The sequence below is a fragment of the Nycticebus coucang genome, chromosome 9 (assembly GCF_027406575.1).
Source record: "Nycticebus coucang isolate mNycCou1 chromosome 9, mNycCou1.pri, whole genome shotgun sequence".
Classification (NCBI taxonomy): domain Eukaryota; kingdom Metazoa; phylum Chordata; class Mammalia; order Primates; family Lorisidae; genus Nycticebus; species Nycticebus coucang.
In genome coordinates this window covers 73,524,191-73,551,081 of record NC_069788.1, presented here as the reverse complement: position 1 = coordinate 73,551,081, position 26,891 = coordinate 73,524,191, and the positions used below count along the sequence as shown (strand labels likewise).

Here is a 26,891-nt window from a genome sequence, read left to right as displayed (position 1 = left end):
CCCACCTTTTCCCAAGAAATCGAATTTCGATTTTATTGAACCCCAAAACCTACGTGCAGTTTTCCCTACCCGCGCTTGTTGCGGGCCCGCAGCCTTCGGACCCAGGTCGCCGCCGCTGGCGTTTACTCGGGAATGTTTACTTCTTTGTAAGGCCATGCCGGGTCTATAAATAGGAGAGGTGAAAGCAGCTCTCCGGCCAGATCAATAGGGCCCCGTCTCCTCGCCATTTCGGCAGAGCTGACTTATTAATTATGAAAGGATTCACCTGATCCCTGCCAGGGAACGCAGCCTCTCAGGCCCCTATGCTGGAGCCCTTAATGGCGGTTCCTGCACGACCTGCCACCGCAGAGGAAGAGGCAAATCGTGGTTAGGGCTCCGACCCGCCCCGGGCGGGGGCAGCGGGCCGGCCCCTGGCATTCCGTCTGCCCGTGCTTTCTCAGCTGCGAGCTAACCCAGTTCCTCCAAACCTCACCTAGAAAGAATCTCTGTTTTTTAAATCATTAATTTAAGGAAAGCAACTTTCAACCTTCTCTTCTTTAAGTAGGCAGAATGTCGTAGAAATGGCAGCGTCTTGAGCGAGGAGGTCTGCGTGAAGGAGGCAGACGATCAGGCAGGTTTGTGAATAGGGAAGCTACCCTCTCAGGAGTCCCGGGGGTACCCTGAAAATTCGGTCAAGAAGGCAGGGGTGGGGTAGGAAACAAACAACACCCCATTTCAAACAATAACTTTTATTTTATACTTCTCTATACTTTGTAGCAAATCTTTTTTTTTGCTGAATTTAATTTATAATAAACTTTTTAAATTACATCTCTCTCTCTTTTTTTTTTTTAAAATCAAGGCTCTTTATGTCAAAATCTTTTTTTAACTATATTTTAGATTAACATTGAACATCCCCCCCTTGTGATCTATACTGTTGGCTATTTGGGCATTACTGATGTGTAACAGCTAAAACAAGAGAGAGGAGGGAAAATAACGACAGTGAACTTGGAAAGATGCGTCAACAACAGCAGGTAAAGCTAATCCCTCAGTGGCCATAGCAGCATTTCCTCTGGAAGCCTTACTTTTACCCAGAGATTCCCTCAACCCCTTTCCTTTCTCTCTCCTGTCCTTTAAACACAAAGCCAACAGTCTGGCCTTTCTCTTTTCTTGAGGAGAAATGTGCAGTGGAAATGATCAAAACAAGATACTGTGGAAGAACGACGTGAGCGCGAATTATTCGCCATCTGCTTCGCTCGCGGACATCTCTCTTGAATTCATTCCCCTGGCCTTCTCCTCTCCTCGCTTTCCGATTAGGAGGAGCCCATCATTTTTCATGTATTAACACGATTATAGAGTAGATGGCCCAGGGCCGTTCCTGAGATTTTTTTTGCCAAAAAAATAAAAATAAAAAAATGGGGTGGGTTTGCCGTTTTCTTATTTGTGTGTGAAGACGACTAAAGCTGAGGTCCGATTTGGGCTGTGCTCGCTCGCTCACTGATTGGTAACATTTGGCAAATAAAAAGAAATCAAATGAAATCAAAAAGAGAATCAAGATTTCCCACAATCCTACATGAGTGTTTTCAGCATCACAGAGAATCACAACGTCCCCAAAGAACGAATGGATCTTCCTCTCGATTTCCGGGAGCATGAAGTGAATGTGGGTGGGCGTGGAGGGGGAGCCGGCCCCGCGCTCAGAAGGAAAGCCAGGTCGCTAAAGCTGCCGAGAGAGAGACCAGGAGCACGGGGAGCGCGGGGAACAGGGACCCCGCCGCCCCGTTGCCGCCGCCGCAGAGTTCGAATAAGCTGCCTTGAATGTTGAGGTTTTTGGATTCTTTTCTCAGTTTATCCCACATATCTTTGGCCCCTTCCTGGCAATCTGTAAGGGCTGTGACCGTGCAGCTGTGGAAATCCTCCCAATACCTGGCGAAGGACAGAACAAAACAGAAAAAGCAGGTTCACTTTGGGCTCCGGAAGGACCCCAGGCTAGCGTGCCCGCGCCTCCCCTCTCGCCTCTTCGCACACTTCCCGGGCTACTCCCCCACCCTCCTCCTTTTCACCGCCCAGGTGCCTGGGCAGCAAAGGTCAGGACTCGCCGGACCTCAGGCAACCCCAGATGCAGCTGTCCGAGAGGAGGGGCTGCACCCTCACCAGTCAGGTTTTTGCTTTCAGGAGCTGGGCAGGAACCCCGCAGCCGGAGGCCGAGCGGCACCCGCAGCGTTGCGCTGGCACCTCTGCAAGCGCAAACAGATTGCTAGCCCTCCTCAGGGAAAGCTAGGAAAACAGTGCTAAGCCTTGCAAGCTGCCGCCCATTAATGCCTCTTAGCTTGCAAGATGGGTTACTTGCTCTGATCACGGCCCCCCGTCTGGGCTTCTCACATTCTCCTCCCCCTCACCCCTTCTGTCTCCCTCCTTAGCCTCGCCCTCGTTCTCTCCCTCCACCCACCGCACCTCGTCCTTTTGTTTCCCGTCCTGCTGACATCTCTTTCCTTTCCTTTTCTATTCCCTCCATTTTCCTCTTTTCTGTTCTCACTTCCTCTTTCTCTTTGTCATCTGCTTCCTTCTTCCGTGGCCCATCCCGCTTCGCTCTCCAGTCCCCGGGCTCAGATTCAGTTAGGAGACTCCAGTCTGCCTCTTCTTTCCGTGGGGTCGGTGAGTGTTGGTGCCGCCGGAGCACCTTAGGGCCAGCCTTGTAGCTGCCTCCGGCTTTTGCAAATCCCAGCGCTTCAGGCCTGCGCTCTGGGTCTCTCTTCTGCCTCCTCCCCCAGTCCTTTCCATGGGCTAGGGTCGCACGGAGCCTCCTGCTCACCTCCTTTGGGGTGTAGCTCCGAGCCCCCCAGGCTGGAACTCCAGGGCGGGCGCAGCGGCCGCCACCGCCAGCCGTCGAGGCTCCCCCTTCCCGCCTTTCCTTTAGTTCCTGGAGTCCCGTGCCTAACTGCACTTCCTCCTCCCAGGTTCTGCTCCTAGCCCCGCCCCCTCAACCTTCATCCAACTTGTCCTTTTTTATTGCCCCCCTTTCTTCAGAATATCCAAAAATAGATCCTGAGACTAAATATAATCCCAACCCGTGATTGATTCCTGGGGCGCTGTCTCCTTTCAGAGATGGGTCGATCTGTGAGTCTTGGTAACTCCAGGCTGGCCCTGAAGGCCAGTTCACCCCAGTCTGTCCTCTCCTTCTGCAAGCTAGTCTGGGCTGTAAGCACGCTGAAGGCAGGGGTTGGGTTTGATTCTCCTTGCTTCCACGCCCACCCCATCTTCTGGCTAACGGTGAAATTATAAATGTTTGTTGGATTGCCTTGAACTCGGGTTGTATTCTAATGGCCTTTCTAATTTATAAGACTGGGAAGCCTCCGGTACAGAGTTTCCACTTCCTCAACTTGTAATAAATAGCAAGATTTAGAGACACAAAGAAGTCCACAGGACAGTTCACCTGCAGAGCTTCTGTGTAATTGCACATCCCAAAGGATATTTAAATTGCTCCCTTTATCATCCCCTCCTGGAAGAGGGACAGACATCCAGCCAGGGCAAGGAGGAAATAGGCTTCAACAGGATGTTAAACAACCAAAGGCACCAACTGAGTAGAGCCTGGACCCCAACCTCAGGCAAGGGCCCTCCTCAGTTCCTTGGTTTTCACAAAGTTCTGCTAAAAAATTAAAATAGTTTGGAATAATGAAGTTCCAGCACATGATGGAGGACTTGGAGGTTGCTTTATGTGTAACCTTTTGTTATACCTTATAGATGCATTCTTACTTATCACCAGGATTTTGGAATTAAATGATTTTTGTCCCTCTAATGGTAGGAAGGTACTAGCTAGCCAATAAGCTGCTCTGGCTCCTGGTGGGCACTGGGGTGGCAAGGAAAGATTGTAATGAAAGACTGTAAAGTCTGTTTATTTGTTTCAGTAATGAAATGGGGGCCAGGAAAGCAAAATTGGCCCCCATTTCATTACTCAAACAAATAAACACCTCTTCTTCTGCCACCCCTTCCCCTGCCAATTAGAGAGAGAGCAAGGAATTCACAGTACAGAAAGGTCACTCCACTCTCTGAGAACAAGGGACACAACATGCCTTGACTTTATTGGAAGGACCATTGTGGGGGTAGAAAATCCCACCCAAATTAAAAAAAAGAATATGCATTGCAGAGGATGGGAACATTTCTAAGGTCTGCAGCAGCTAAAATGCTGCAGGTTCGTGGCAGTAGGGTTCTGCTGGTTACCTCATTGTTAGTGGGAGCATTGCTTTCCAGCCCCAGCTCTGAGAAAACTCCACTGGGCCTGGCCATGAGCTCCTTCCCTTCCTTCTTTTTGACTGCAGCTGCCTGATCTCAGGAGAGTGGAGATGCACCACAGGGTGGGGAACCAAAGAGGGTGGCTACCCCAAACCTCAGAATTGGCTACAAACTCAGCAGAACCTATTAATGGATGACCCAGACACATTCCTTTTTGGGCAAAATCATTACACAATAAAATATTGTTCCCATCTCTTAGAAAGAAAAAGAGAGGCCACCATCCACTCTGTCCCCACATTTTCTTGGTGTCTATGGTAGGGGTGCTTTATCAGGGGAAATGGACAAAATAGGGAAGTGATTTTCCCTTTAGGCAAATCTAGTATTCACCCAAAGGCTTCTCAAACCAAAACGAACTGTTTTTCAGAGAGTTGGAAGGCCCCTCATTCACGCGGGAGAGATGAAAGAATGGCGAAAAGATGGCCTCAAAGTAGAGAGATTTTGGAGCAGAAGGAAATGGTAGCAATGCTTGTGGCCCCAAGCCTGGGTCCCAGCGCATTGTGAGGCCATGGAGGGCTGACTCTGGGCCCTTCGCTGGAAGATCTTCCTCTGTATCCCACCCAGGCGCTGGGGTCCCCTTGCACAGTGCAGATTCGAACCTAGGGTCCTGGTCTTCCGAGCCAGAGAGCTTGTCCCCAGGCCTAGACCTGGGTGTAGGAGCCGGAAGGCCAGAGAGCACAGATTCGCGCTGGCAGGGAGGCGCAGCGCTCTCCGACCTCAACAGCGCCCCCAGAACAGAAGCGCCCAGCCCGCCCGAGAGAACACTTACGTGCACACGGTCTTGATGTTCGTCTTGTCGTCCAGGCCCTGCGGGTAGTTGGCCATGCTGTCGCCCAGCTTGAGCAAACAGTCCGAAAAGCCCTTAAAGACTGCATCACACTTGCCAGCTGCTCTCACGGCCTGCACGAGGTATGCTGCGGGGAGGAGGGGACACTGGTCAGCAGCGCCACGACTCCACCCTGCCGCCCCACGGTGTGCTTGCGTCCCCCCGACTGCACACATCATCGTCCCGTCTAGTAGTCTCTCCCAGCGCTTAGCGTTGGGGCGCCCTAGTGTTTAAAGGTGGTTGAAAAACTTGGCCTAAGAATGCCCGACCTGCACCCAAGGCCGCATCTAGTGCAGATCGTCCGTGTGAGAGCAGGTGCGGGTGGGTGGGAGGTAGGTGTGTCCATTCCTTTTGCCCAGCTCCCTCCCGCATCTCACTCTGTATCTTTTTCTGTGTTCATCGCCCCCCTCTTCTCACCTCCCTCATCTCTTATTTCTCTTTCCCTTCACTCCCTCCTTCATCTCCCAACACTTCCCCAGCAAGTCATGTCGCTGTTCTCCTAATACAATCTTCCATTTTTGAGGTGACAGAGGGGTCTTAACAGCAGGGCGCGGGCTGGAGAACTGGATCCGAAGGCAGGAGGGGAGGCTCCGCCCGCAGAACCCGGCCAACAACGCCCTAATAAGCCTCAAGCTCGGTGCCCAGTGGGTGGGCGCTCAGCAACTGCTGCTGAATGAATGAAAGAATAAAGGCTCTGGAAGTCACCAGCAGTCATTGAAATAGATGGTTTCAGTATAAAACCAATTGCCTCTGTGTTCCGAGTGAGACCCTCCAATCCACCCCCTCCTCCCCAAAAGGAAGAGGACAGCTTAGGTGTCCCGATACCCAGCAGGGATGATGAGTGGTCTGGGAGGTCAGGGCCAGAGGACAGACAGGGCCACAGAAGCTTCTGAACCGGTGACACAGAGTCACCTCCCTGGAGGCCAAATCCAGAAGCCTTGAGTCCCATGCTTCCCCTCCGCTTCTGTCCGCCCCCAGGTCCCCACACATCTCCCGAAATACTGCCACCATTTGGGACAGAAGTGGGGCGAGACCGTTTTTCTCCATGTCCGGGGTCCCAGCCTTTGGCTGCAGAGTGCCGAGTTCTCTGCCGCCTGGGGCTCAAGGCTTCTAGCTCAGATTTTTCAGAGAGGGGGCTCAGGTAAAACTGGAGCAGAAGGAGGAGGAGGAAATTCAGGCCACACCGAAGTCCTAGCTGTGGGCCTCCAGTCAGCCAACCCCCGAGGCGCCGGACCGGAGACACGGCTGCAAGGCGCTGGCGCGCGGCAGTGGACATATCTTTCTACCCTGAAGCCAAGGATCTGGACTGGAGGCTCAATATTTAGCGGTCAAAAGCACCCTGGCGCCAGGAGGGCGGGGAAGAAGACAGATCAGGGTTGTTGGGGCGCGTAGAGGGGACGATAGGGTAAGTCTTAGAATCGAAGTCAGCATCCATTGCCAGGCCCAGGGCGCCGGCCGGTTCCTGGTCAGTGTTCTGGCTGCCGCGGCTGGTGTGTAGACATGTCCCAGGAGGACCTTAGTTCCCCTGTACCCCCACGCAGCCTCCTCTCCCCAAGCGTCAGGCCAGACGCAGACAAGTGGGAAGGTGACCGAACCCACAGCAGCCTTGCAGAGCGTACCGTTTGCAAATTGCTGCAGGAAGAGCTAGGCGGGCCTTGCGCTTTCTAATCCGGAACGGGAAGCTCTGGGGAAGGGACCAAGGTTCACTTCGACCTCCGCCGAGGCAGACGCAGAAACCTTCATAAACCTCCGGTTCCCCTTACACAAGTGAAATGCCCTTGCAACTACATAATAGCAAATCGAACACTGACTTATTTACAAAACAAACGAATCTTTGTCCCAGTCCAACTCGTTCAATATGAAATAAAGGCTACACATCTTCCACCATAATGCATGTCAGAAATACCGTTTTGATGCGAAGAAACGAAATAAAGCACAGTCTACTCTCCCCTAGCCATCCCTCCCATATCTCCTCACCCCTTACCTCCACCCCTAAAACTCGGTGGCGAAAATGAAGCCCATAAGATGCATTGAGAATTTTTTAAAGGGGAATTGGGCTCGCCGTGGGCGGGAAGCGCTCCTGTCACGTTATCTTTCCAGGCGCTGCAAGAGAAAACCCTGCACACCGCGCATGTGTGAGTGTGTGCGTGTGTAAAATAAGAAGTCGTGAAATTTTGTCTTTTGCAACTGTGACTCCCTGGGTTCTAGCCTTCTCTGGGAGGCCGGGAGCCTGCGCGGAGGACGGATTTTGCAGGCGCACGCGTCCCAGTAGGTCGCAGCCCGCGCGTCTTTCGCTGTTCTGCTGTTTTCCTTGAACCCGGTTTCTGTGAGGTTCAGGAAGGCTACCCTGCGCCTCCCTTGTGCTCTCTGGCCTCCCTTATGCGGTTTCCATCGGTTTATTCAATGGCTGGACCTCTCTCATTCATTCTAAACTTCCTCCCGCTGTGTCTTCTTTCTCGTTCACTACCCTCTCCACCTTCCCGCTCCTCCCCAGCCCCCACGTTTCTTGCCAAATGTCAATGATTTGGGACAGCTCCCAGCCATGAATTAATAAAGACTGAGGCTCTGGTGCAGCAAAGGACAGACATTCGGGAACAAATACGCTCAATTTCAATTCCACAGCCAACAAATGGTCATTTTCAGGCCGATGTGTTCAAAACGCATCCCTCATGCACAACCGCTTCCCCCCCTTTCACGGTAAGGTTATTTCGCACTCAGAAAACAGAGCCCCGAACATCCCTGATTAACACCCCCGTGTCAAAAACAGCTGCTGTTTCTGCTTCCTAAAAATTCGCAGGCTAATTGAAAAATGCCACATTCACTTATTTCCAGCATTTAAAGAATTTGCTGCCATTAGAGATACTTTTTTATTTATTGAAGATCTTTGCACTAAAGTAAAAGATTCAAAACAACCAGATTCATAGCACTATCATCTCTTAGAATGAAAGGAAAACATCAAAATTCCGCAGTCAACACTCTAAAAGTCCTACAAAAATATCAGGTACTCAAAATCATGTCAAATGAATAAAACCTTACTGCAAAGAATCCATTTTAATGTCTAGAAAACTCCAAATCCTGTTTTCTCCACATTTCTCATGAAAACATGTTATGCATTCCCTTTCTTGCCCCCAAACCAATTCGCTAAAGCACCCACCACCCCCCAATACTGCAAGGATTTGTCTGCAAAGAATGCTACAGCACTAACCGATAGGGGGTAACAATTCCCTTGGTCTCCAGAAAACCCCTTTGATTAGTCTTTCCCCCTCTTGTCCATTCTATTAATAACCGGCTTCACTTTCACTTTTAGGCCACCTTATTAATGTCCTGACTGGGCTTCAGAGCAGAGGGGTTTCTACTGCCTCCTCCCACATGTTTAATTTATTCTAGATGGGGAAACAAAAAATGTGAACTTTAAAAAGCCCCCTGACAGTGTAACTTAACATTCCTTAACATAAAATGGGGACAAAATAAATCTGACCGCAGTTAACAATAACAAAAAATAAGGAACACTCCACATGACATATTGCACACACTTCTTAACCCCTTCCTAGATATAAAATACAGACGCTGATGTATAAAGTAACTGGCAAATGTACCTAGAAAAGTATATCCACGTATGTTTAGCTGAATTCATCCTCTTCAATGGTAAACGTGTTAAAATATATGATTTGGAGGTCCCTATCATTCTCTATTCCCCCCGCTCAACCGGGTCTGCGGTGCCCGGTGCAAACACTGCAGCTAGGGTATGGGGGGAGGGGGGCGGGAGAATGACAAAGTTCTAAATGCAGCAGTCTGAGCCCCGGAATATCTTTGCTTTCTGCACATAAACTTTCCAGTCCTACTTGCCTAGCCACCTTGTTCCTGCATTCACCTTTCGACCCTTCAAAATAAAATCTTGCAGTATCGCAGGGGCTAATGCATTGATTGCTCCAGAGCGCACGAAACCTGGTCTAACCCCAGAAAGAGAAGCAAAAATGGATGTGTGCTTTGGGAAAAAGGGGGATAAGCCCCATCTGGAAAACGACCCGTGGCACACATTTCCTGGGAAAGGTTTAGAGTCTCCTTCTTTGGGAAAACCAAACCTCGACCTGCAAGTCCCCAGGAGCCGAAGCCTCCACCCTCGGGGGTTTGCCGGCTTCTCCGCACCCCAGGGCAGTGGCGGGCCAGCCGGTACCCCACCGCGCTTCAGTCCCCAGCTGGCTGCCTCTTGCCTCCCGCCGAGAGCCGGGCTGGGCGGCCACTTACCTATTTGCACCGCGAGGATCAGTGAGATATATCTGCCGTTCAACTTAAGTCCCATCCTACGTTTAGTCAAACCATTTGCGACCGCAGACCTTTAAATAGTCAGTTTAGAGAACGCGGGGGAAAGCTGAAAAATAGGCATTGCCAACAAGTTCCGGGAGCGACAGAGACTTTATGCACTGGGAAGGTAGAGGGAGGAGAGAAAAAGAGGGAGCGAGGAAGAGACAGAGAGAGGCAGAGAGAGAGAGAGAGAGAGAGAGAGAGAGAGGAGAAGAGCTGGGAATGGTTCACTCCATTAGGAGGGGGCGGAGGAAGTACAGCCTCACGCCCACGAGCAGGCCTGACGTGGGGGATGACACGGAATGATTTTTTTTTTAATATAGACACCTTGGTAGAGAATCGCCATTTATAGTCATCAGAAGCTGGAATTAATCAGATATCTCCAATTAATGTGCGATCGAACGAAATCTCGCCTCCCAGGGGTGACCACTTCCCCATGCCGTGGTCATCCCTCTTCCTGGTTCCCGGGGCCCCCAACCCCGCCCCCTCCCTGCGCAGAACTGGGGCTACCCCTCCCCTCCCCGCCAGGAGCTGGGGAGTCCTGGCGCGCCCACTCAATTGTTTCAACCTGCTCCCCCTCCTCCATCAGCACAACTGAGAATCCAGCCCTCCTGTCCCTGCTATGAAAGGGGGTTTAAAAGGAATGGATGAGGGAAAGGGAAAAACAGCTGAATTAATTCAAAATCCCTCTTTGACAGCCCGCTCCCTGCACTCGCCTATCCTCTCGTTCTCCGACCCAACAGCTGAGCTTTGGGCACAGTCTGGAGCGCGTGAGCTCACAGCCTGGCTCCTCACACGAGCTAGCGCGCGCTCTCTCTCTTACACACACACACACACACACACACACACACACACACACACACACACACACACACACACACACACACACGATCGCGCGAGCGCGCGCGCCCGAGAACCGCACCAAGCTCACCCTTACAGTTCTGCACATACTGCGCTCGAGTGCGCTCACATACCTAGAACCCAGGGGTTTCCTATGACGCTTGGGGCCCCTGAAATATATCCCTGGGGATACTTCAGTGAATTTCAGACCTCAGAGCCCGCGTGTGCGAAGGGCAGCTTCAGGAGGTAGAGTGACCAGCTTTAGGGGGTGGGGAGGGCACCGGGGAAGGAGCTTCTGCTAAGGCGATTTTCGGGTACTAGTGATTTACTAAGAGTTTTAGGAAATTTCCAAGGCAAAGCGCTAGTGTGAGGTCTTCTTTCTAATCTTGATATGCCTTTGGGGATTATGTGTTGGGGTGCGCCCTCACGCTCACTTCACGCACACACGTACATCACGTACGCACACGCACACCCGGACCCACGCACACCTGCACTATCTTTGATGTCCCGGTGCAAACCCTGTGTATGCAGCTTACTCTGCAATGAAATGCTTCTGCAGCTGTGTTTGTGCTCTGTGCAAAGCGCTATCATGATAGCTTAAGTGAAAAATAAAAAATTAACAGGGCTATTTCCTTTCTACACACCAACGGGTAACTTTATTCCTTAAGGCTCTGAAAGGAAAAAAACCCAAACGAAAACGACTCCGCCCAAAACTTGCAAAAACTTTCCAAAAAGATGTCAAAATATCAGATAAATAGTAGAAATGCAAACAAATTAAGGAGATGGGCATACGCATTTTCTTCACTAGGTAGCTTGCCCTCCTGCACCTATCTTGGAGTCCCAACATTCAGACAGTTGGAGATGTACAGAAAAGAAAGGGAGAGAGAACGGTGCAAAATAATAGGAGTGAGACGGTAGGTGGAGGGTGAGGCTCGGGGGTCCTGACTACAGCACCTGGTGAGAAGAACCGTTTGTACTGAGAAGCCCTCTCCTCGGGTCCCGCGGGAGCGGAGGACTCGGAGGATAAGGCCCGGGACCTGGGGGCGGAGTCACGTCGCCCCGCCTCCGGTGATGTCACCGGATGGTGGGAGGAGCGTCAGGGGGCTAGTCTCTCGGGCGGCCTAGGGCTCAGTGGCAGCCCCGGGTATTTCCTTACCCTGTGCTTGGAGGTTCTGGGAAGAGCCTAAAACGTGGGCGGGCAGGGGGCGGGGCAGGGGATTGTGGTGAGAGGGGGGCGTTTCTCGGACCCGCCCCCTACGCTCTCCAATGGCAGGGCGGAAGGTTGGTTCAAGGGGCGGCCCCAATCGCGGCTCCGCCCCGCCCCTGGGGTTCCGCTCGGGCCCACTGGCTTTTCCCTCCTAGTTCGATAGCGGAGGCGCCCTCCAGCTCAGACCCTGCGGAGCCCCAGGCTGGGGAATGGCTTAGAGTTTGTCCTCAACGTCCTTGCTTTCTTTCTGTCCACCCACACGGTATCTTCCAAAACGTCATCTTCTGAGGTGCCCCGGGATCCTCCTCACCGCATTCTCTGTCGCCCTTAACTTGGGCGTTGAGGATATGGGAAGAAGAGGCGCTGAAGGGCTAAATAAAGCCGAGTGGAGCGGAACAGGAGAGAACCGCAGGCTGGGGCCCCGCGCGCGTGCGTACAGCCTGCTGCGCCGGGGCTCGGTGCTGGGTTCTCCCTAGTGGCCTTGGGACTGTGCTGCGCCGCGCCATCCTCCAGACCTCTGTTCGCTTCTCCCTATCCACTTTCCTACCGCTGTGTCCCACACGTCTGTCTCTGGTGTGGGTCTTTTTGAAAGTGAAGAAGGGAGAGGCGAGGAGAGCTAGTACTGTTGAAAGCCAGTGCTGATGGTGGGTTAAAAAAAAAAATCAAAAATTTCTTATGTTTTAAATTACAGTTCGTTTTGCAGTCGAGGTTCCATGCTGGGTTCGTTGTTTCTAGTTCCTTAATTAAAAGATAACGCAATCAATCCCTGGTGCCCAAGGCATGCTGACTATTTGGAGAAATCGAGGGCAACATCTTTGGTTGGCAGTGGCCTTGGAGAATGTTTCCTCTTTTCCTTTATTGATGTGAAAAGCCCAGTTCATATCATATTTCAGGTCAAAGGTACAGTAGTAGTAGAAAGAGCAGCAAACAAGGGTGAAGAAACTCAGGTAGTTAGGAGGCTGCACCTACATTTCTCTGGAAAATGAAAAAGACAGAACTGTAATTTCCAAGGCTGTTTTTACTTTTGAAATTTTATGAACCAAGAATTTTCTAGAATACTGTGAATGATATTGGAAGTGGAAATGTGCGATTCAAAGGGTAAGGTCTACATAAGAATATTTGTGATAGGTTAAATTCTTGCAAAGAACGTATTTCTTTTTGATAAGTAATTCTATTTAAAGTTAAAGGAACAAATATAGTTTAGGAGATAGAAAAAAGCCATTGATTTTGTTTGGGTCTGCATATTGAATTGAGCCAAAGTAACTCTGAAAAGTAGGTCTGAATAATTAAGGCAATAAATATGCAAAACTCCTTATCTTTAAAACTGCCAAAGACCATGACTAATTTTAAGCTTGCTTGGCACCAGCTTCCTTTCTCAGTTCTTGTTGCTACTGCCCCTGAGTCTGGCTGAGCATTTTAGCAGTTGACTACGCAACTCTTTCTATCAATCCATCATAAGTGGACTTTCCAGAAGCTGCCATCTCAATAAACATCCCTTGGAATTATTAGCAAGAACAGTTGCCAAGGCCACTAGGAAATTCCATCTCTGTCTTTTAGGTGAGAAAAAAATTCACTGCTCTATTAGAATGGATTGGTTTGGCGATACATCTCTCTCATAAATTCAGCCTGCCATGCTGATGCCTTCAACTGAAACTGCTAATAAAATATGAATTTAAATATATATAACTCTTTTCCTTGAAGTTATAACAATTACGCCGTTTTAAACAATCATATAAATTAGGATGGGAATGAGATTTTTTTTTTTTTTTTTTTTTTTTTTTTTTTTTTTTTGGCCAGGGCTAGGTTTGAACCCGCCACCTTTGGCATATGGGCCCGGCGCGGGAATGAGATTTTTGTGGAGATATATATGTTGGTTGGAGTCTCAATAAAAATCCACTTCGGGAGTCTTGGGTCTACCCTTGCGTCTGCTATTCAGTTAGGTGGTTTTTGCTCATGAGACTCTTTCCAAAATCAGTTGAAACTTCTAGGCCTTAACGTATGGAAGACTGCAGAAACTATTTTAATTCAGAAATTTGAATTTTTGGAGCAAACCTATGTTCGAAATGTATGAATGAGATTTTTGTGGAGATTAGCTTTCTTCTTAAACAATAAATATTTTGTGGAGATTAGCTTTCTTCTTAAACAATAAATATTTTATTAAAAAATAAATATTTTATTATGAAATAACACAAAGAATAATGCATAGCTCATCAATTTATTACACGGTGAACATCTATGTGGTCCTTACACTGAAACAGTTGGAAGAGACATGACATCTAAATCCAACCTGTATTCCTAGAAGAAAGGACAGAGACATTGATAGCAAAATTTGAATGGGGCTTGTGAATTATGCATTAGTTTGACTAATTGATTTCCTGATTGAAGAGCTGTATGTGATTATGGAGGAAAGTGTCCTTGTTTGCGGGGAATGAATTCTAAACAGTTTAGGAGTGATGAGACTTTATAACTTGCTTTCAAAAGACTCAGGAAAGGAGCTGGGCATGGTGGCTCATGCCTGTAATCCCAGCTCTTTGGGAGGCCAAGGCAGGAGGATTACTTGAGCCCAGGAGTTGAAGACCAGCCTGGACAACAGAGTGAGACTTTAATTTCTGCAAAATATTTAAAAATTACCCATGCATGCACCTGTACTACTTGGGAGGCTGAGCCAGGAGGGGTGCTTGAGCCCCAGAGTTGGAGGTGATATTACCACTGCACTCCAGCCTAGACAACAGAGAGATACCTTCTCTCTAATTATCTCTAATAATAATAATAAATATTCAAAAAGAAATACGTATAATGGGGATAAATAGATAGCAATAAAACAAATAGTAAAATGTTAATTTTAAACAATTGGGTGAAGAGGTATGCAAGTTCTTTGTTTTGTTCTGGTACATTTTTCTTTAACTATGAAGTCACTTCAAAATAATTTTTAAAAATTTAACTTTAGATAAAGTTAAGGACTTACATATAACAAAAACAAAAAAAGAAAGCTTTAAAGTAATAAGTGAAGCATGTAGGTAAATATTTTTAAGCTTTAAATACGCATAAAAAGTGTGAACTGAAAAAGATTGATAAATTTGATCATAAGAAGTGAAAAGTTTTTGTTTGTAAAGTAATACTTTAAAGGAAATGAAAGTGCAAATTGGAGACTATCACAAAAATTAATATTGAAAACTTAAGAACTCCCTCACATACACACACCTTAAAATAAATATCACAGAAAAAAAAGCATGTATCATTTATTCTAGGAATGCAGTCAAAACTTGGTTAACATTAAAAAATCACATTGTCTTCCAGTTTTTCATGTCCTGGATGACTTCAAACATTATAGGCCTTACGTTCTAGAATGACTTCACAGTGGTCCCTCTGATGTTTCCTTATGAACATGCTCAGAAGATGCAATTAGGGTGGGATTATCTCAAAAATGAAGCTATGTTCTTCTTAATGTGTATCATTAGGATGAATGAGATCACCTCATTGATCACCCCTGGTGATGTCAATTTGGCTTGGTGTCTGTCAGGTTTCTCTTTCTTAAATTCACCATTTTCTAACCAATTAATACTTGGTGGGGAAGTCATCTGAGATTACTTTGTAGGGACTGATATCCTAGTCCCTTTCAAATCCCCACAATGTGGCTTTATCATCTATTGCCCACTCCTGTGTAAATCAACCACACTGACAAATGGAGATTTTCTATTTTCCTCGTTGCTTCTCAATTTCTTTTTCTTTTTCTTTTTTATTTCCCAATTTCTTATTTGGCATTCAACTGTAAGGAAAATCCTTCCTTGTTCATTTATTCACATATTTGTTTGTATCATTATAAATTCATAGATTCCTGTTTTATTTAACGTGTTAGCATCTGTTTTTATTATTTTGATGCTTATATTAATTTTTGTGTCCTTTCAGTGTATCCTGATCTTTCATTGAGAATTTTTACTTCTGACACAAAAAGATATTCTAGGCTCATTTTGTCTGACCCTAGTCCTAGAATCAGTCATTTTTCCAAAAGTGCTAGATCCTTTAAGTTTCCAAACCAAGATCTAGGCCCCAGTAATTCCCATTGCTAATAGTGTGTCATTGCTTCTGTACTTCCAGAGGTAGGAAACATAATGCCATGTGTGTATATATATACACACACATCTCTATCCACACCCATACATCTATTTCTAGCTCTGTATAGTGATTTTGAACTTTTTTTTTTTTTTTTTATTGTTGGGGATTCATTGAGGGTACAATAAGCCAGTTACACTGATTACAATTGTTAGGTAAAGTCCCTCTTGCAATCATGTCTTGCCCCCATAAAGTGTGACACATACTAAGGCCCCACCCCCTCCCTCCATCCCTCTTTCTGCTTCCCCCCCATAACCTTAATTGTCATTAATTGTCCTCATATCAAGATTGAGTACATAGGATTCATGCTTCTCCATTCTTGTGATGCTTTACTAAGAATAATGTCTTCCACTTCCATCCAGGTTAATACGAAGGATGTAAAGTCTCCATTTTTTTTAATGGCTGAATAGTATTCCATGGTATACATATACCACAGCTTGTTAATCCATTCCTGGGTTGGTGGGCATTTAGGCTCTTTCCACATTTTGGCGATTGTAAATTGAGCTGCAATAAACAGTCTAGTACAAGTGTCCTTATGATAAAAGGATTTTTTTCCTTCTGGGTAGATGCACAGTAATGGGATTGCAGGATCGAATGGGAGGTCTAGCTTGAGTGCTTTGAGATTTCTCCATACTTCCTTCCAGAAGGGTTGTACTAGTTTGCAGTCCCACCAGCAGTGTAAAAGGGTTCCCTTCTCTCCACATCCACGCCAGCATCTGCAGTTTTGAGATTTTGTGATGTGGGCTATTCTCACTGGGGTTAGATGATATCTCAGGGATGTTTTGATTTGCATTTCTCTAATATATAGAGATGATGAACATTTTTTCATGTGTTTGTTAGCCATTCATCTGTTGTCTTTAGAGAAAGTTCTATTCATGTCTCTTGCCCATTGATATAAGGGATTGTTGGCTTTTTTCATGTGGATTAATTTGAGTTCTCTATAGATCCTGGTTATCAAGCTTTTGTCTGATTGGAAACATGCAAATATCCTTTCCCATTGTGTGGGTTGTCTCTTTGCTTTGGTTATTGTCTCCTTAGCTGTACAGAAGCTTTTCAGTTTAATGAAGTCCCATTTGTTTATTTTTGTTGTTGTTGCAATTGCCATGGCAGTCTTCTTCATGAAGTCTTCCCCCAGGCCAATATCTTCCAGTGTTTTTCCTATGCTTTCTTGGAGGATTTTTATTGTTTCATGCCTTAAATTTAAGTCCTTTATCCATCTTGAGTCAATTTTTGTGAGTGGGGAAAGGTGTGGGTCCAGTTTCAGTCTTTTACATGTAGACATCCAGTTCTCCCAACACCATTTATTGAATAGGGAGTCTTTCCCCCAAGGTAAGTTCTTGTTTGGTTTATCGAAGATTAGGTGGTTGTAAGATGTTAGTTTCATTTCTTGGTGTTCAATTCGATTCCAAGTGTCTCTGTTTTTGTGCTAGTACCATGCTGTCTTGAGCACTATGGCTTTGTAGTACAGACTAAAATCTGGTATGCTGATGCCCCCAGCTTTATTTTTGTTACTAAGAACTGCCTTAGCTATACGGGTTTTTTTCCGGTTCCATACAAAACGCAGAATCATTTTTTCCAAATCTTGAAAGTACGATGTAGGTACTTTGATAGGAATGGCATTGAATAGGTAGATTGCTTTGGGAAGTATAGACATTTTAACAATGTTGATTCTTCCCATCCATGAGCATGGTATGTTCTTCCATTTGTTAATATTCTCTGCTATTTCCTTTCTGAGGAGTTCATAGTTTTCTTTATAGAGGTCCTTCACCTCCTTCGTTAGGTATATTCCTAGGTATTTCATTTTCTTTGAGACTATGGTGAAGGGAGTTGTGTCCTTAATTAGCTCCTCATCTTGACTGTTATTGGTGTACACAAAGGCTACTGACTTGTGGACATTGATTTTATATCCTGAAACATTACTGTATTTTTTGATGACTTCTAGGAGTCTTGTGGTTGAGTCTTTGGGGTTCTCTAAGTATAAGATCATGTCGTCAGCAAAGAGGGAGAGTTTGACCTCCTCTGCTCCCATTTGGATTCCTTTTATTTCCTTGTCTTGCCTAATTGTATTGGCTAGAACTTCCAGCACTATGTTGAATAGTAAAGGTGACAGAGGACAACCTTGTCTGGTTCCAGTTCTAAGAGGAAAAGCTTTCAGTTTTACTCCATTCAGTAAAATATTGGCTGTGGGTTTGTCATAGATAGCTTCAATCAGTTTTAGAAATGTGCCACCTATGCCTATACTCTTCAGTGTTCTAATTAGAAAGGATGCTGGATTTTATCAAAAGCTTTTTCTGCATCTATTGAGAGGATCATGTGATCTTTATTTTTGCCTCTGTTCATATGGTGGATAACGTTTATGGACTTGCGTATGTTAAACCAGCCTTGCATCCATGGGATGAAGCCTACTTCATCATGATGAATGACTTTTTTGATGATAAGCTGTAATCTATTGGCTAGGATTTTGTTGAGAATTTTTCCATCTATACTCATGAGTGAGATTGGTCTGAAATTCTCCTTTTTGTTTGGGTCTTTTCCTGGTTTTGGTATCAGGGTGATGTTTGCTTCATAGAATGTGTTGGGGGAGATTCCTTCTTCCTCAGTTTTTTGGAATAATTTCTGCAGTACAGGAATAAGCTCTTCCTTGAAGGTTTGATAGAATTCTGGAGTGAAGCCATCTGGACCAGGGCATTTTTTAGTTGGAAGCATTTTTATTGTTTCTTTGATCTCAGTGCTTGAAATTGGTCTGTTCAGGAGCTCTATTTCTTCCTGGCTAAGTCTAGGGAGAGGGTGTGATTCCAAATATTGATCCATTTCCTTCATATTGTCAAATTTCTGGGCATAGAGTTTCTGGTAGTATTCAGAGATGATGTCTTGTATCTCTGTGGGATCAGTTGTTATTTCCCCTTTATCGTTTCTGATTGAGGTTACTAGAGATTTTACTTTTCTATTTCTAGTTAGTCTGGCCAATGGTTTATCTATTTTATTTATTTTTTCCAAAAACCAACTCCTTGTTTCATTAATTTTCTGAATGATTCTTTTGTTTTCAATTTCATTGATCTCTGATTTGATTTTGGATATTTCTTTTCTTCTACTGAGTTTAGGTTTAGATTGTTCTTCTTTTTCCAATTCCATAAGATCTCTTGTGAGATTGTTGATGTGCTCTCTTTCTGTTTTTCGAATGTAGGCATCTAAAGCGATGAATTTTCCTCTCAAAACTGCTTTTGCAGTATCCCAGAGGTTTTGGTAGCTTGTGTCTTCATTGTTGTTATGCTCAAGGAAGTTAATGATTTCCTGTTTTATTTCTTCCTTCACCCATCTGTTATTCAACAGAAGATTGTTTAATTTCCATGCCTTTGGGTGGGGTCGAGCATTTTTGTTAGAGTTGAGTTCCACCTTTAGTGCCTTATGGTCTGAAAAGATACAAGGTAAAATTTCAATTCTTTTGATTCTGTTGATATTTGTTTTGTGTCCCAGGATATGATCAATTTTGGAGAATGTTCCATGGGGTGATGAGAAGAATGTATATTCTTTGTCTTTGGGGTGGAGTGTTCTATATGCGTCTATCAAGCATAATTGTTCTAGGGTCTCATTTAAATCTCATATCTTTGTTTAATTTCTGTTTAGAGGATCTGTCCATCTCTGTAAGAGGTGTGTTAAAGTCCCCTGTTATGATGGTATTATCAGATATCATATTGCTCAGACTGAGTAAGGTCTGCTTCAAGAATCTGGGAGCATTTAAATTGGGTGCATAAATATTTAGAATTGAAATGTCTTCTTGTTGTATTTTTCCCTTGACCAATATAAAGTGACCATCTTTGTCTTTTTTGACTTTAGTTGCTTGAAATCCACATGTATCTGAAAATAAGATTGCAACTCCTCTTTTCTTCTGAATACCATTTGCCTGAAAAATTGTCTTCCAACCCTTGACTCGGAGCTTTAATTTATCTTTTGAAGCCAGGTGTGTTTCTTGCAGACAGCAAATGGATGGCTTGTGTTTTTTAATCCAGTCAGCCAATCTATGTCTCTTCAGTGGGGAATTCAAGCCATTAACATTTATGGAGATAATTGATAAGTGTGGTAGTATTCTATTCGTCTTATTTGGTGAGAGTCCATTGCTTAGTTTTATCTTTTGCATCAGTGTGGATGTTAGGTTCTGTCCTTTGATTTCTGAGTTCTTACTTTGCTGCTGATCCATTGTGGTGGTCAGCGTGCAGAACAGGTTGAAGTATTTCCTGTAGAGCTGGTCTTGTTGTGGCGAATTTCCTCAATGTTTGTATATCTGTAAATGATTTGATTTCTCCATCAATTTTGAAGCTTAGCTTAGCAGGGTACAGAATTCTGGGCTGAAAATTGTTCTGTTTAAGTAGATTAAAGGTAGATCACCATTGTTTTCTTGCTTGGAAAGTTTCATTAGAGAAGTCTGCGGTCACTCTGATGGATTTGCCCCTGTAGGTCAACTGGCGCTTACTCCTGGCAGCTTGCAGAATCTTTTCTTTTGTCTTGACTTTGGACGGTTTCATCACAATGTGTCTTGGAGAAGCTCGGTCAGAGTTGAGGCGACCTGGGGTCCAATATCCCTCTGAAAGCAGTGTGTCAGAATCTTTGGTGATGTTTGGGAAATTTTCTTTTATAATATTCTCTAGTATGGCTTCCATTCCTCTGGGGCATTCTTCTTCCCCTTCTGGAATTCCTATAACTCGTATGTTGGAACGCTTCATAAAGTCCCATAATTCTGACAGTGAACGTTCTGCTTTCTCTCTCTTCTTTTCTGCCTCTTTTACTATCTGAGTTATCTCAAAAACTTTGTCTTCTACTTCTGAAATTCTTTCTTCTGCATGGTCTAACCTGTTGCTGATACTTTCCATTGCATCTTTAAGTTCCCTGATTGACTGTTTTATTTCCTTCAGCTCTGCTATATCCTTTTTATATTCTTCATATCGTTCATCTCTGATTTGATTCTGTTTTTGGATTTCCTTTTGGTTATTTTCCACTTTATTAGCAGTTTCCTTCATTGTTTCCATCATTTCTTTCATTGTTTTCAACATGTCTATTCTAAATTCCCTTTCTGTCATTCCTAACATTTCTGTATGGGTGGAATCCTCTGCAGTAGCTACCTCATGGTCCCTTGGCGGGGTTGTTCTGGACTGGTTCTTCATGTTGCCTGGAGTTTTCTGCTGATTCTTCCTCATGAGTAATTTCTTTTATCTGTTTCCTTGCCCTAATTTTCCTTTCACTTCTTCTTGCTCTTTAAGTTCTTGTGCCTGTGGACTAAGGGTTACAGGACCAGAAGGGTGAGAAGGTTGAGGAGCAAAAAAGGGATGAAAGAAAGGAGGACCGAGTGATCAGAAAAAAAAGAAAGATAGAGAAAGGAGAGGGGGTGCGGATAAGGAATATTGACAAAAAGAAGAGAGGTACAGAAAGAGGGAGATAGGGCAATATAGGTATACAGTAGGGTACTTTGACACAACCTTAAAAAAACCCACCTTCTGGGGATGCCCAGTTGGGTGGTTCCCTTGAGGTCAGCAGCTCTTTGCTAACCTGATCAGACACAGTACCCCACCTCCACCCAGTAGAGAGGAAAGACAAAAATGCTATAAATCAAACCAAAACAAGCAAACAGAAAACTTTACGGGGATGCAATTGGGTGAAAAACCAAATGATAGGGGTAGAAACACTAGCAAAAATGAAGTTGTAGTTATTAAAAAAGGCAGCAATGGGAAATTATAATTAAACTAGAAGAATTGAGAAAGAAAAAGGGATCTGTATGGAAAAGATTGAAATTAAAAAAACAAAAGAACATCAACAACGTCAAAACAAACAAACAAACAAAAAAAAAAAACCAATCAAACAAAAAAAAAGAAAAAAATACACAACCAAAAACCAAGCAGTTTGTATATGTTATTGAATATTGTCTGGGCAACACGTGGTCTTCTGGGGTATGAGATGTTAGTCACAGTTCTGATACGACTGGAGCCTGCTGATTTCTCAAACCCCAGCAGGTAGACACCCTAAATCTCTCTTCAGCCCACTTAAAAGGCACTTTGAACTTGTAAACTTGCTGAGCAGAAGCTTTCCCAGCTTTCTCGCTGGAATCACTGCTGAAGTGGCTATCCACTTACCCAGTGTGCCAAAACCGGTCTCACTCTGCCCCTGAGGGTTAGGGCTGCAAGGCGGCTCAGACCCCACCCTTAGGCTACTTGGTTGCTGGGTTACAAGCTCCCACCCGTTTCTAACTCTGCGACCCTGAGGGCGGAGCTTGCCGGGGCAGATCACTGGCAATGGTTCCGTGTGACCCACCACCAAACACTATTAGCTCCGTCTGGCTCAGCGGCTCAGACTGGGGCCCTAGACAACGGCCAAAGTTCTCCGCACTCCCGCTCAGGCCTTCCCCAGGGCAGTTCAACTCAGTGCCAAGTCCAAGGACATCAAAACAGTTCACAGGTAAGGCCTTTCTGGTTTGCAGTCTCGCTGCTACTGAACTTACAGTTGTGGGCGGGTTTAGACGGATTGAACATATGCAACCACTTGCCAGTTTTCCACTGTTTTAGTCCTCCACTTGGGGTCCAGAAGTCTCTCGCTGACTCCCTGTATCCTCATAGGAGTGATGCTAGGCAGTTCCCACCAGCCGGAGATGCCTGGAGTCCTATCTCCCTAGACTCACGGTGCCCAGATGCAAGGAAGCCGTTACTCGGCTGCCATCTTGCTCCGCCCTCGGAACTTTGATTTTTCAAACAGTTGACCCAGAAAGTAATTCCTTCCTGATCACAGTGCTCCAAATTTGACTTCTCTTGCGGACATGGTTCAGGCAGTAGGAGCCGAAGCACGAAGGCGAAGGAGAAGCCCACAGGGCGTGGGGAAGAAAAAAAATCCCCAAAACGCGCCGGCACGCACACGCGCCCGCCCGGCCCCGCGGCCTCCGCCGGCAACGCAAAAACGCCTCCCGCTGGACACCTGGCCGCCCGCTCCGATTTTGAACATTTTTTCATATACCTTCTGGCCATTTGTATGTCTTCTTTTGAGAAAAATCTATTCAAGTCCTTTGCCGCTCCCCCTGCCCCCCACCTTTTTTTCTAGGTCACAGCAACTTCATATTCTTGGATTCAAGAAATCCTCCTGCCTCAGTCTCCTGAGCAGTGGGGACTATAGGTGTCTGCCATGAGGCCTAATTTTTCTATTTTTAATAGAGATACAGTCTCACTGTTGCTCAGGTCTAGAACTCCTGAGCTCAAGCAATCCTCCTGCCTCAGCCTCCCAGAGGCATTACAGGCATGAGCAACTGCACCCATCCCCTTTGCATATTTTTAAATTGGGTTCTTCGTTTTCTTGCTATTGAGTTGTTTGAGGTCCTTATATATTTTTGATATTAATCCCTTATCAGATGTATTATTTGCCAATGTAATCTACCATTCTGTAGGTTGTTTCTATACTTTATCTTTTCTTATATTTCCACTGGCGTGTAGAAGCTTTTAGTGTGATATTCATGTTTCATCACTCCTAAACCATCTAGAATTCATTGCCCGCAAACAAGGACACTTTCCTCCAATCCTATTTCTCTATTTTTGCTTTTGTTTCCCTTGTTGTTGGGGTCATATCAGAAAAATCATTGCTAAGATTATCAAGAAGCTTTTTCCTTATGTTTTCTTCTAGTAGAGTTGTAGTTTCAAGTCTTAATTTAAGTCTTTAATAGATTTCGAGTTGATTTTTATAGATCATGTGAGATAAGGGCGTGTGGATATACAATTTTCCTGATACCAGTTATTGAAGATACCATATTTTTTCCACTGTGTGCTCTTGGCACCTTTGTTGATGGTCAACTGATGAGAAATATATAGACTTATTTCTGAATTCTCTATTTTGTTCCATTAGTCTATGTGTCTGTTTTCTATGCCAGTGACATACTGTTTTGATTTCTACAGTTTTACAGTATATTTTTAAATCAAGTAGTGTGATGCCTCCAGCTTTGTTCTTCTTGCTCAAGATTGCTTTTGTCTCTTCTGAGTCTTTTGTGGTTTCTTCTCTCTGCATCTTCTATATGCCTTACTCTTTCATATTTTCATCTTTTTGCTTTGCCATGTCTCATTCTAAAATTTTTCTTTTGTCAGTTTTTTATTTTATAAATTCTCTCTTTATCTGTGTCTATTTTGTTGTTGAACAGATTCATTAGGTTTTTAATGTTACTCATTGTTCTAGAAGACAGTAGAAGAATTTCTATTTGGGTCTTTTAGAAAATAACCTTTTTATTTTTGAACAGCCTTAGTTTTGAACAGATTTGTAGAAAAATTACCAAGATAGTACAAAGAGCTCCAGAAATCCCATAAGCAATTTCTCCTATTGTTAGCATATTATATTTATTATTGCTACTTAAGTTCATACTTTATTCAGATTTCCTTTGTTTATACCTCAGGTTCCTTTTCTGTTCCAGGAACCCACTCTGGCTACCACATTACTTATTATGCTTCTTTAGGATAAATTTTTCTGTAGCTGTTTCTCTGATTTTGTCTTTGATAACTTGGAATTTGAGGATGAATGGCCAACTTCAACTGAAATTTAAATTGGTCTTATGTTTTTCTCATAACTAGACTGTGATTACCAATTTTGGGAAGATTATGAAGGTTAAGTACCATTCTCATCACTTAATACCAAGGTAATATTATCAACATGACCATTAAGGACTGAATATTTGGAGATGATTCTATTGGTAGATAATTAGGGTTAGATGAGATCAGGAGAGTGAGGCTTTAATAATAGAATTCGTGCTCTTTTAAGTTCCTATATAATAAGAGACACCAGAGAGCTCACTCTCTCTTCCTGTGCACACACAAAGAGGAGGTCATGTGAGCACTCAGAAAAATAGCAGCTGCCCATAAGATAAGAGGCCTCAAAAGTGAAACCTATCTTGCTGGTACCTGGATCTTGGACTGCTCATTGAAGGACCGTGAGATATAAATTTCTCTTTTTTAAGTTACCTAGTATGTGGTATTTCACAAGTGCAGGCAGAGATGACTAAGAAATGGTTCATCACTATTCATGTTAATTTTGATTGTGTGGCTCAAGTACTATTTACTACGCTTCTCCACTGTAAAGTTACTCCTTTTGTTTTGTTTTTCATGCACATGTGGAGTAGGGAGTAATGCTCCATATCCTTGAGAGTAACTGCATAATATTTTTTGGAATTCTTATGCACAGGATATTTGTCTCTTTCCCCCCATTCACTTAAATATTAAATCATTTATTGATGTCACTATGAACTCATTGATACTTATTTTATGATTGAGCTACAATCCAATAGCATTTTATTTATTTTATTGCTCACATGGTTCCATTTTGGCCATTGGGCGCTCTTTCCCGTTGGCCATATCCCTTTGACATACCCCATAACTGTGGGCTGTTTTCTTTTATTGAAGCACTTCTTTGCTTTCTAGCACTACCAAGTTCTCTGTGCCTATCTTATATATGTTCAGTTCTTCTGGCATTTAGTTTTACAGGCTCCACTCAGTTCAAAGTTACTTTGGTCAGCACCTTTCCCCTCTTTATCCTCTTCAGTGAGGTTGTTACATATCTTTATATGATAATTAGACTCTTTGGCCATCTCTTAGGATCCCAACCTCATATTTAAAAAATGCTTATACATTAAGGTTCACTCTTTATGCTGTAAAGTTCTATGTGCTTTGACAAATGCAAATTGAAATTGATGGATTCTGTATAGCTTCAGAATCCTGGAGAAAAGAAAACAATCTCAGCTTGACTGACTCTCATCTCAAGGCACACTGCAAAAGCCTAAAAGCCCTCTTGGAAGCAATGCCATCCGATGGAACTATAATGTGAGCCACATATGTAATTTTAGATTTTGTAGTAGCCACAAATTAAAAAGTAAAAATGATACAGGAGAGATTTATTTTAATAACATATTTTTTAATTGATTATGTCCCTAACATTATTTCAATATGTAACAAATATAAAGGCTTATTAATGAACTATTTAACATTTTTTGGTATTAAGTTTTCAAGACCAGTTAGTATTTTATCTTCCAGCATATATATATATATATTATATATATCTCGTGATATATATCATATATATCTCGTGATATATATGATATATATATATATATATATATATCAGTTTGGAATAGCCACATTTCAAGTTCTCATTAGACACATGTGGCTAGTGGCTGCCATACTGGGTAGTTAATGATTTAAAGATATTCAGCAGTCATATTTCAGACTGTGCTGAAGATGAGTTTAATTTTAAGGTGTTTGAGCTAGCAGAATAAGTGCATAGGCCTGATCAAGTGATACCCTAACATCTGAGATGGAGAGATTTGGGTGGATGGGCTTAATAATATTTAACCTCAGGTTACCTTGAACTATTCAGGCCACCAGAAGCTTCTCTCTTCCCCATTTAGGAGGAGAGAAGCATCCCTTTAAAAAGCTTGGAGATCCAGAAAAAAATCTCACTCAGCACAGGTGTATTGCAAGATGATGCTAATTCTCAACCTTTAGATGACTGTGGCTCACTCTGCTTAGCATTTTCCACCGTCTCATTGTAGGTTGCAAGCAATCCTCTCATTTGCAGAGGTGAGAGCCTGAAGGTGTCAACATTCATCTTTCCTAGTTATTTTACCTGCTAAATGACTTAATTATCTCTTTTCAGGGAATTTATCAAATTTGGCAACTCTTCTTTCTTTATTTCAATAAAATATATGTTGCTTCCATCCTTTTCTTTTAGACCTAGAAGGAGATTTAAAAGTGGCTTTTGTATACTTACCTGGCAGGGGAGACACCATGATCATGAAGGTGGTTTTCCCAGGGCGAGGCTTATCCATTGCACTCTGGATGTGCTGACCCCTGCGATTTCCCTAAATGTGGGAAACTCGACTGCATAATTTGTGGTAGTGGGGGACTGCGTTTGCGCTTTCCCCTGTAAAAAAAAAAAAAAGAAAGGCCTTTATAAAGTGGCTGTTTGTCACCAAAGAATGCTTTACCTGCCCATTAAGATCCTGTGGTCACACAAAGGAAAGAGCAATTACTTATTTTAATAGAGCCTGTGTGGTATCATTTCTCCTGTTCTTAAACTTTTCCATGATTTGAAAAAAATAGGTTCGACTGATTCATCTTTACGAAGACATATATTTTTACCCCAACTATCATTCTGAAAACTGTGATTATATCTTTTTGAAGCTATGCTGTTCAGACACTGAGGCAATCCTGATACAGAGGCAAGTTTGGCTACAAATGCCAACAATTATTTTGTGAAACATCTGGAAAGAGAACTCAATTGGCACTGAGGCAGCTACTGGCATTCTGGCTCCCAGCTCTGTCCCTGATGTGAGGCTGGACTCCAGTG

The 26,891-nt window shown here is 44.2% G+C and overlaps 1 protein-coding gene and 1 non-coding gene across 2 annotated transcripts; one reads left to right on the top strand and one right to left on the bottom strand.

Annotated features, from left to right (window-relative positions):
- Positions 1 to 712: 712 nt before the first annotated feature.
- Positions 713 to 10,024, bottom strand: NRN1 (neuritin 1). Its single transcript, XM_053603199.1, has 3 exons — positions 9,332 to 10,024; positions 5,030 to 5,174; positions 713 to 1,899 (listed from the first exon to the last, which is right to left on the bottom strand). Exons 1-3 carry the CDS (start codon positions 9,384 to 9,386, stop codon positions 1,671 to 1,673), a joined length of 429 nt encoding a protein of 142 aa, XP_053459174.1. The 5' UTR covers positions 9,387 to 10,024; the 3' UTR covers positions 713 to 1,670.
- A 16,280-nt stretch (positions 10,025 to 26,304) lies between these two features.
- Positions 26,305 to 26,468, top strand: LOC128595221 (U1 spliceosomal RNA). Its single transcript, XR_008382869.1, has one exon. It is a non-coding gene; the product is annotated as a U1 spliceosomal RNA (small nuclear RNA).
- Positions 26,469 to 26,891: the final 423 nt, after the last annotated feature.